The sequence below is a fragment of the Nyctibius grandis genome, chromosome 8 (assembly GCF_013368605.1).
Source record: "Nyctibius grandis isolate bNycGra1 chromosome 8, bNycGra1.pri, whole genome shotgun sequence".
Classification (NCBI taxonomy): domain Eukaryota; kingdom Metazoa; phylum Chordata; class Aves; order Nyctibiiformes; family Nyctibiidae; genus Nyctibius; species Nyctibius grandis.
In genome coordinates this window covers 44,353,755-44,364,075 of record NC_090665.1, presented here as the reverse complement: position 1 = coordinate 44,364,075, position 10,321 = coordinate 44,353,755, and the positions used below count along the sequence as shown (strand labels likewise).

General features: G+C 58.9%; 2 protein-coding genes across 2 annotated transcripts; one reads left to right on the top strand and one right to left on the bottom strand.

The window, feature by feature from the left end:
- Positions 1–277: 277 nt before the first annotated feature.
- CIMAP2 (ciliary microtubule associated protein 2) lies at positions 278–4,504 on the bottom strand. Its single transcript, XM_068407127.1, has 9 exons — positions 4,253–4,504; positions 4,032–4,148; positions 3,724–3,861; positions 3,489–3,629; positions 3,108–3,272; positions 2,794–2,922; positions 1,722–1,838; positions 1,313–1,443; positions 278–380 (listed from the first exon to the last, which is right to left on the bottom strand). Exons 1-9 carry the CDS (start codon positions 4,502–4,504, stop codon positions 278–280), a joined length of 1,293 nt encoding a protein of 430 aa, XP_068263228.1.
- A 4,293-nt stretch (positions 4,505–8,797) lies between these two features.
- PARS2 (prolyl-tRNA synthetase 2, mitochondrial) lies at positions 8,798–10,299 on the top strand. Its single transcript, XM_068406831.1, has one exon. The coding sequence runs from the start codon at positions 8,887–8,889 to the stop codon at positions 10,297–10,299; it is 1,413 nt and encodes a 470-aa protein (XP_068262932.1). The 5' UTR covers positions 8,798–8,886.
- Positions 10,300–10,321: the final 22 nt, after the last annotated feature.

Genomic DNA, 10,321 nt, shown 5'->3' with positions numbered 1-10,321 from the left:
TGCCTGTGGCAGGGGGGTTGGAACTAGATGATCTTTAAGGTCCCTTCCAACCCAAACCACTCTGTGATTCTATGATTCTCAAGCGGGTCATCTTTATAAAGGCCAAGGTGGAAATAACGAATTACTTGACAGAAAAGTTAGACTGCTGATTTTGTGTTTTATTACCACAGAACAAGACTTGTTTCCTCTCTCTTGACTGGCACGCCAGCACGCTCTGTTTTCATCTACCCCATCTCCTCCACCGTTTACTCACTGATTTGGGCTTCCCAGCACCACCTTATGTTTGGAGAACAGCAGTGATTTTTTCCGCGGTGTCTGGACAACATGGAGCAGAAATCAAATCACTCCAGTTGTTTTTAGCAACAGGCTTGAGCCGCTCCCTGTGGAAAGAGGACACGATTCAGTGGGCTCCAATTATTGGCTGGATTCATCTCATTAGTCTCAATGAGCGTGGAGGTGAGCAGAGCTCTTAAAAGCCCGGCTATTCCCGAGAAAGCACAGCTGTAACTTGACAAGTGATGTTGGAGCTAGTGCTGTTTGATCAGAGATGCGTTTGAATCCCACGTCTTGCTCACTGTTCAGATTTCTTTTTCATTCCTACTGGAAGTGCAAAACTAACAAAGCTGGGCAATACTGAAAGCTCAGTTTCACTGTGCTCTCTCCGTCACAGGATCGCTAACTCCCGGCTGCCCAGCTGAAAGCTGCCGAGTTATGTTCAGCCACGAGCGATGTTGAACTGCTCTCTGGAGATCAAGACAGCTGCCAGCCCACAGTGCCGCCGCAGCAGTTTGCTAATCCTGGCCACAGCCCGAGAAGGTGATGTTTGGGGCCATTGAACAGTCCAGTGCCAGCACTGGGAATGAGTCCAGCCAGCCTGATTCTCCATCCACCTCCCAGTTCCTTCCCAGGCTGCCTCCTCTAACTCCATGGGAACTATCTGCCTACACCTCTGCTGCAGGCAAATTGCATTTCACAAGCTGTAATGCCACCTTGGCATCTGTGAAGCACCTTGAGAGCCAGCAGTTCTTTAACCCTCCCACTCCCCCTACGCGGTGGGGAAGCACGAAGGTCTCCTCACTTTCCTGGGAGGGGAGAGGTGCCGCAATACCAACCCCCCAGTTCACAGAGGGAACCTGTGGTGGGGCTGGCGAGTGCTTCTCAGCCCTGATCCAGTGCGTTAACTACATGATCATCCCATCTCATGTCAGTTGTACTGTCAGTAACATGCCCTCAGCCTCCCCAGAGCTGCTCCAGATGACTTTCCTGTAAGCCAGTGCAAACCCGTATACAGCCCCTTGTCTGTCAGACTTACAGCAAGAGGACGTCCCGCGTCAAGTCGCTCAGGTACCGCTGCGCGTCACACTGGTACAGGGACTGGTATCTCAGCTGCTGAGGGTATTTTTCATGCCTGGTGATGTCGTAGCGACCAACACCTACAGGGTTCTGGAAGGAGAAGGTCTCATGTGCTTCCCCATCCAGAGGCAGCATGGGGGATGCAAGGTGGGGCAAAACCAGGTAGTGCCTTCACGTGCCCAGGCCTTCAGTTGCAAAAAATACAACAATATGTGGCATATCTTCACCAAACTGAGCCTATATTGCAGGGGAGGGAGGAGAAGACACACTAATTGGTGTTAGCCTGTCCAGCCCCCTTCATGAGCAGTTGTTCTCGTCACAGTGGTCCATAAGCAGCCGATGAGCTGTGCGGGCTCGAGCACGCTCACCAGTCGTCCACTGCTAGCTGTAGCAAAGGGCTGCCCCGCCACAGCCTCCCCACGGAAAGGTAATCTGTCGAGCTCCTCAGCAATTAAGAAGCTGTCTTCATCCTTGACCTCTTTCATCTGTTCCCCACTCAGACAGATAAAGGAGAGAAGCCACGTGGAAGCCTCTCCTCATGCCTAGCCAAGGTGGACTGTTTCCCTGGCTGCTTTGAGCCCTTCAGGCTTTGTTCTGGCTCTCTGTGGGGAAGCTGCCAGGATGAATACAGCTCCAGAACGGGTACTAAGGGAAGGGCCCCTACCTGCACTGACTCTGCAGCATGCTGCTCGAGGAAAAAATGGCTTTCAAGCAGCAGAATCTGAGTTTCTGGGAGGATACAAGGAGCTCCTGGCACCTAAAAGGACTCAAACCCAACTGCCCTCATCCATGAAGTGCATCCGCTCGCTCGCAGCTGACGCAGAGCAGAACTAATAGGAAAGGCTGCCCGAGCATCCCTCGAAAAGGGCAAAGCCCTGAGGATGCAGGCAGAGGTAACGTGGTCACTGCTGAGCTCCTGCCCCTCTGCTCAGCACCAGCCAAGCTCACCTGCCTACGGGCAGTGCGTGCTCAGCGGTGGGTGCTCAGCGCGCTGCTGCACGCAGGGGCACCTTCCCCTTGACCTGGCAGGACATTGGGCCGTGGGCCTTTATTCACCGTTTATTCTTTAGCAACCTGTTCTGGGCAAGAAGAGCAGTGCCCAGAGAGGGACTCATCTCCTCTCTAAAGGATGGGCATCTGGCCGAGTCACCCAGCTTTCCTTGATAATTAACGGGGGGAGAAAAGCACCTCCTGAGGGCAGCCTGCCCTGCTGTCACAGACAGCCACCCGATGGACTTCTGCTGGGGTGCTGCTCCGTTCAGAGGACGCACCGCACGTTTAGCTGGCTGAAGGTGCTGAGGAGTGCCCACCCTTACTTCGGCTCAGAAGTGTTTCGTTCTCTCCCAGGGGTACTGCTAATGGATTGGGGATGGTCATGGAGGAAGCTCAGAGCCCGACCGTCCCTGTGTCCCCCTCTCACTGCAGTCTCCGTTCACTCACCTCGTTCCCAGTAAAGAGGCGGTAGAACTTTCTGTCGAATCTCTTGGCAGATGACCGGAATGGGGGTTGGCTGGAGTACGTTGGTCCCTCAATGGGCTTTGGGTTGTAGGAGCCCGGCCCCACTGCATCCTGGGCAGAAGGAGACCTGTTACGCTTCAGTTTGCTTGTAAAAAGAGCTGCACAACGTTGGAGAGACATCCATCCATCCATCCATCCATCCCCCCAGGGCCTAATGCATCCCCACCCCGGGCACCCGCTGCACCACCGGGGTGCCGGTGCCACCGGCCGGTGCCCATGTCCATGCTCCCACTGACCGCCTCCCTCGGGCACTGGCTGAGCGTGGCCCAGAAGATCCTCTCCGTGGGGCAGCCCGGGTTCCTCGGCAGGGTGCTGAAGCAGCCTTTCTTCTTGTTCTCCTTCAACGTCAGCTCGTCCACGAAACCCCTGACAGTGCCAGTGCTCAGCTCGGTGCCTCTCCTCTGCCAGGACAAGGGAGCAGTGTGAGAGGCTCAGCCGCCGGTGGTCTCTTGGGCCACCCCATCTGTATTTTTCCAGGATCCAAGGAAAGTCAAAGAGCAAATTCCAAGCGGGACAGATGCTGGCGTGAGGCAGCTCTCCGTCCTTACAGCAATATGTTGGCAGTGCCACAGCTCACCGAGAAACCCCCTCCGGTGCAGGGTCCCCAGGCAACACACCTCCAAGGCACGACGGCCACCACCGGCAGGCTTCGACCTGCTTCCCCAGAAGGGCTGCCGGGAGCCGGGGCCGCCCGCCCGCCGCAGCAACTCGTCGATGCTGCTCCGCAGGTGGTAAGTGCCGGGTCCCACGCTGCTGCCCTGCAGGCATGGGGGAAAGGCGTTGGGGGCTGCGCTCAGCGGTGGGACAGGGCCACCCCACGAGCGTGTCCCCAGGGCAAGGGGTAGGACTTGCCATGGCTGCTGGCAGCGCAAACCGCGCTGTCCCGCTGTCCATCAGCCCTCGCGTGCTGGTGGAGCGCCTGTCCCTCTCCTCGAGGCGGGCGTAGGGGTTCCCCCAGGGGCTGTACGTGCCGGGGCCGGGGACGCAGTCCTGCGGGAGAGGCGGGGTGGCCGTGGGCAGCCTCGGCAAGGGGGACAGTCCCCAGCCTGGCAGGAGGAGATGGCGCCCATGGTAGCTCCTATCTCCTTGCTCTCCGGAGCCAAGTCCCGCAGCTGGCGGGCACCGTTCCCCAGCACCTCTGGTGTCAGGGTGTGACGTACCCTCCGGGCCTCTCTGAACCGCGGCTCCCTCGTTTCGCAGATCCCCCGGAGGCTGGAAGGCCGTGTCTCCTGCAGAAAGTCCCTGATGCTGTAGGTTCCTGGGCCCAGCTTTTCCTGCTGCGGGAGGAGAGCGGGGAGGGCGAGGACGGGGCTGGGTATCGCTGCCAGCAACACTCACCCCCAGCAAACGTGCACGGAGGGGGATCAAACCCAGCTCTTACCTGGCGTTTGCGCCTCTTCATTATCTCCTTGAACTGGACATGGGGCAGCTGACTGAGCCAGGAGCCCTCCTCTGCACTGGCCCAGCCGGAGGCTGACGCTTTCCCCTGCAACACAGAGCCAGAGCACTGCCGTTGGCAGCGCCGGGACCGGAGCACGAGGCCGAGCCCGTGCTCAGCCAGCCCTGGCTCCACAGCTGGGTGAGGAGGGGAGGTGGACACAGGGATCTGCTGCTCCACGTCCCACTCCTCCATGCTCTGTGTTTGCTGAGCACCAGGAAGGCACCAGCAAGCTCCGGCATGAGCAGCCCACGTCCCACACTTCCACCCTGGGGTGATCCCACCAGGAGCTGGGTGTCCCAGACCATCACGTGCAAAAAGCCCCCGTGCAAGAAGCTGCTTCCCAGCAGGCACAGACAATGTGGGAGGCGAGGAGAGCTACACCAGTAAGTCCAGCTCTCGCCGTGCAGCCAGGCAAGCCCGGCCAGTGGCCTCACCTGGCAGCCCATGGCCCTGGGGAGTGCCTGCAGCTCCATGCTGGCAGCTCTGGTCCCCGAGGGACAGTGGCAGCCCTTGCCATGGCAGCCGTCACCATGGCACCCAGCATCCCAGCTCTGAGGGGAAAGTCCCCTCCCTGGAGCAGGCAGGGCCGGCAGACAGCAGGGATCCTGGTTGTAACGGAGGCTCCCAGCCTGGCTAAAGCAACATACTCTGGGCTGGATCCAACCATTTACCAGGCTTTCATAGGGACAAATTATATCTAAGCTGCTAAAAAATGCATTCTTAAAGCGACGCCCCAACCTGCCAATCCCACTTTGGGCAATAAAACGATGCTCTTGGTGCTCATGTCCTCTGTGGTGCTGTGTTTGCTGCATCTGTGAGCACTGGCGGGTCTGGACAAGCGATCCACATCCAATATCTCTGCAGGGGAGGCTCACCAGCCCCCTTAATGCCTGTGGTGTTTCGGACAAGAGCAAGCCAGGCCTGGGGAAGCCGGTTCCCTGGCACTGGGCTGCTGTTGGGTGCAGGAGTTTGCTGCCCAGACCCAGCCACGCCACCCGCTCCAGTTGCAGGCTGGATGGGATCCTGCTGAGGCAGAGCAGTGAGGAGCAGAAGAGGCTGCCGGCCTTCAACAGGACCCTGGTGCTGCTCTGACAAGTCGTCAGGTCCTCCCAACACTCACTACAGAGGTAGGAGCATGAAGGGGACCCCCAGCCCATCTGTGTAAAACCCACCTCTGGTCCCTACACACACATAACTCATGGTGTAATACATCCAGCACTGATGAATGCTGTATGTACCTACGTCCAAGGTAGCCCTGAACCTTAGATGATGATATGCATTCTTCTGATTGATTTAATTACTATATTTTTATCAGTGTTGTTCATTTTCAGAAGTGTTGTCTGCTCAGGAGGAGCTGCCTGAAAGCACCCGAGGGTTACCCAGGAGTGCCTGCCCCGTGGGTAGCTGCCAGGGTGCTGGGGATGTGCAGTAATTTTATATCCCCCAGTAACTTTCCAAGGTGAATCTAAGACAAGCCCTGCAACTACCGCTTCACTGGGCACAAAAACACTGTCCTGCAGTCTTGCAGTCACAGTAACATCACTGGAGGGAATGAAAGTACTCAGGAAAGTCAGCCAGCCAGGTGTGTGAGCCGGCACTGTGGGCTCACGGGCCCTACAAGCCATGTAAGAGCATGCCCAGGGTCGGTCGGGATGTGCCGCGACCCCAAGCCCAAACTGCAAATCCTCCACAGGATGGAGAGAGGTTCAGCCGCTGAATGACTTGGCCTCTCACCTGCCCTGACTCCTCTTCCCTAGCCCTGGCCTGCTGCCGCCTGGTGATGCTGCTGGAAAGGAAAGAAAAGTTTTCCACCACTCCAACGGGGATTCAGGGCTGTGGCTTCAATGAGACCCACCCCCTCGATTGCTCTGGGAAGGTGCTACACCCAGCCCTGCTGCGCCAGGGACTGATTTGGGTCCTTCATTCACCTTCCCCTCGTCCTCGGTGCTTTTTCTCCTGGAAGTCCCCTGGGGCGAAGAGGGGAGGCCCCAGATGGGAGCCAATACCCTCGGTCCTGCCAAGTACAGAGCACGCCCCTCCCAGGCCACGCGTTTGGCCCCAATGGCATAAATCAGCCCCCAGCAAAGCAGCGGGCGAGCAGTTCGGCGAGAGGCTGCGGGGACAGCGGTGCCTTTATTAGATCGCCCCAGCACAGCTGGAACACATAAGGAGCACAGACATGCTTTCAGGCACATAACCCCCAAGCTTAGCCCCACATCCAGTCCTGTCTGCTGATTTAATAAGGGATATCACCTTTCCCCACAGCCCCCGTCTCTTGTACAGCCTTAAACCCTCACGGTTAAAACACCGACCCGGCAAATCAGTCCAAGATGTTTTTGTCCCTTTGATCAGCACAGCAGGCAATAAGTCACTGACGGAAACGTGTTTGACTTCTGTAGCTCAAACAGGCGATGGAAAGGGGGAAAGACACCCCTCCCGTCCTGAACCGCCTGGTGAACATCTTCCGCTTCCTGGGCAAGCAGGAGATGGCCAAAGGCACAGCGTGCTGGGGGTCCGAGGGGTGGGCAGGTCCCCTTCCCACGGAGACCTGTCCTGCTCCTCCAGCCTCCGAGAGAGCCACAGCGCTTCTCCCAGACAGCTTTTGCATTGCTTGGTTAATCGTGGTGAGAAACACACAGGAAGAAGTAATTACTTGATGAAACCAGTGAAGGCTGGTCTGGGCGTGAAGCTGCTGACAGCCAGGAAGTCTGGGCCAGATCCTGGCTCTGGCACTGAGCTGCTGAGGGACTTGCCCAGGTTCCTCTGGGCAATGTTTTACAGGGTGCTGAGCCACCTCGCAGGACTGGCTCGACTATTTAATGACTTTAATGCGCCTAAATCACTCAGGAGCATCAAAAATGTGCCCCTTAATCCCTTGATTTTGCCCATTTCCAGACCTCTGTACGCAGGAGTGCACATTAGTATTTCCCATTATAGAATCATTAAGATTTCTTCAAATCCCATTTTTAAACAAGGACTCATTCTTATTTCCTTATATTTAAACAGGATTATTTAACTCCTCATAAAATGAGGCTCAGTGAAGTGAAATCTCCTCCTCTAGTGGAGTACTTTAATATGTGCTTACAACTGCTCTGCAGAGATGTTTAACTTCCTTCGAGCCAGCGGCAGGAGGCTGAGAAATGCAGCACAGAGGTGGTCACTGGGTGCCAGGTGGTGTCTGTCTGCCAGGTTTCACTGGAGAAAGCTGAAATGACATACGAAAAAGGCTTTTGACTTCTCAGCTGCTCTTCAAGCGCACTCCTATGGCCAAGTGGTTCAACCTCCGAACACATTAGGGCATGCTGCCCCCATGTCTGAGCCTGGAAGAGGAAGCGGATGGGCTGGGTGCTTTTGAGGACCCCATGATCACCAGGAACCAAATTTACAGCCAAGGTCAACAGGATGAGCAGCATCTCAGGGGCTTGCACCACCTTTCCTGGTACTGCTAACCATGGGGTCATGCTTTGGACACTGAGGTGCTGGTGCTGGGTAAGCTGGCCTGGCTCTCTAGTGTAGCTTGGCACAGCCAAGGAGCTGACCTGGTGCATGCTAGTGGCTTGTATTCACATCATTTCATCACCCACCTGCAACAGGGCACTAAGCCAAGCTGATGAGTTTCCTCTGGTCTCCAGATCCACATGAAGATGTATCTGCAAGATCTGGAATGCACCAAGGACAGGGCCCAGTGCCTGACAGAAGGAAGCTCACGCATGCTAAAAATGACCTCGAAAGGGTCCTCAAGGTTTGCCCGTGCCTGAGGACAAACCGAGACGTGGGCCAGGTGAGGATGGGCACACCACACCCCTGCGGTCCCAGGGAGCTCCTTGCAGTGTCCCCAGGTTTTCATTAACTCTCAGCCCTACAGGTAGACCACAAACACTGAGGAGCCTGGCCCTTGGCTGCCTCTTCCCCCGGTTGGGCTCGGTTCCAGTTAGGTGTGAGGGCGATGGTGAGGTGCAGCAGGGCTGAGGGCAGAACAGGACACAGGGGGATCGCTGCGGTGAACATCGGCCTGGGCTGGGAGGGAGTTCAGAGAGCTGACGGGGCGAGGAGCCACCTGGAGCCGAGCAGTGGGAGACATTAGACACGGGGATGGGAGCAGGACGCCAGCAGGACTCTAGCCCCGGGCGAACCGCGGCGAGGGCAGCCTGCGCGCGACCCCGGGACCCACCGCCCCCCCGCGGCGTCCTGCGGCCGGCAGGGGGCGCCCGGCGCCCCGCCACCGCGGTGCCGGCGGAACCATAGAGTCCGGCGGGCCCCGCCAGCTTCCGGCTGCCTGCGGGTGCCGTCCGCCACGTGACGGGGGACGGGGGATCCCATTGGTTGTGCCGGCGGGGCGAGCAGCGGGCCCTGTGCGGGCTGCGCGCGTGGGGCTGGTGCGCGCGTGTGCGGGAGTGCGCGTGTGCGTGTACAGGCGTGTGTGGGTGCGCAGGCGCGCCCGTGCTGCAGTCACGCGTGTCCGTGTAGACCCGCATGTATCCCGGAGGGCGCGCGTGTGCGCGCACCCCGCTGCGCGTGCTCCCGTGCACGCGTGTGCTCCGGACGCGCTGACCCCCTTCTCCTGCCGCCCCGCCATGGCGGCCCTGCGGGGCAGATGGCGGCTCCCCCCGGCGGGCGCCCGGCCGCAGGGCTGCAGGCCCGGGCACGGCGCCCCGGGCAGGGCGAAGCGGCTGCGGGTCTCGCAGCTTTTCCAGCCCCTCAACCTGCAGGCGGGCGGCGAGGCGGGGTGGGACGGCAGGGCCGCGGAGCCCCTGTGCCGCAGCCAGAAGCTGATGCTGCAGGGGGGGCTCATCCACCCCGCCGGCCCCGGCTGCTACTGCTACCTGCCGCCCACCGTCCGAGCGATGGAGAAGCTCGTCAAGGTGATGGACGAGGAGATGCAGGCGGTGGGGGGACAGAAGGTGAACATGCCCAGCCTGAGCTCGGCGGAGCTGTGGCGTGCCAGCGGCCGCTGGGACCGGATGGGCCCGGAGCTCTTCCGGCTGGCGGACCGGCACGGCAAGGGCTACTGCCTGGGCCCCACGCACGAGGAGGCGGTGACGGAGCTGGTGGCTGCTCAGAGCAACCTGTCGTACAAGCAGCTCCCGCTGCGCCTCTACCAAGTCACCAGGAAGTTTCGGGACGAGCCCAAGCCGCGCTTCGGCTTGCTGCGCAGCCGGGAGTTCTACATGAAGGACATGTACACCTTCGACGCCTCCGAAGAGGCGGCTCGGCAGACCTACGACTTGGTGTGCAACGCCTACCGCAGCCTCTTCCATCGCCTGGGCCTTCCCTTCGTCAAAGTACGGGCGGCCACAGGCAGCATCGGCGGCACCATGTCCCACGAGTTCCAGCTCCCGGCAGACGTCGGCGAGGACAGGCTGGTGCTGTGCCCTCATGGACATTTTGCGGCCAATGTGGAAACGTTAAACGGGGAGCAAACGCCTTGCCCCACATGCGGGGAAAAACTCACCCAGACCAGAGGGATCGAAGTGGGGCACACGTTTTATCTGGGCACCAAGTATTCCTCTGTCTCCAACGCTGTCTTCTACTCCCCTGAGAACAAACTCCAGCTGGCAGAAATGGGTTGCTATGGCCTGGGCGTCACTCGCATCCTGGCAGCCTCCATCGAGGTGCTCTCTACGGAGGACAGCATCCGTTGGCCGAGCCTCATCGCACCCTACCAGCTCTGCTTCATCCCCCCCAAGAGCGGCAGCAAGGAGGAGGAGGAGGAGGGAGCCGCGCTGCTGGAGCAGGTGTACGACGACCTCGCCGAAGCGCTGCCCCACCTCGCCGGCGACTCGGTGCTGGATGACAGGACGCAGCTGACCATCGGCAAAAGGCTAAAGGACGCCAAGAAGCTGGGTTATCCCTACGTGGTCATCGCTGGGAAGAGGGTTTGCGAGGACCCCCCGGTCTTCGAGGTCTGGAATCAGAACGCTGGTGAGGTTTTGTTCCTCACTAAGGAAGGTGTCATTGAGTTGCTGAGTAAAGTGCAAGTCCCTTAAGCTCCCCATCTCTGAATCTCAT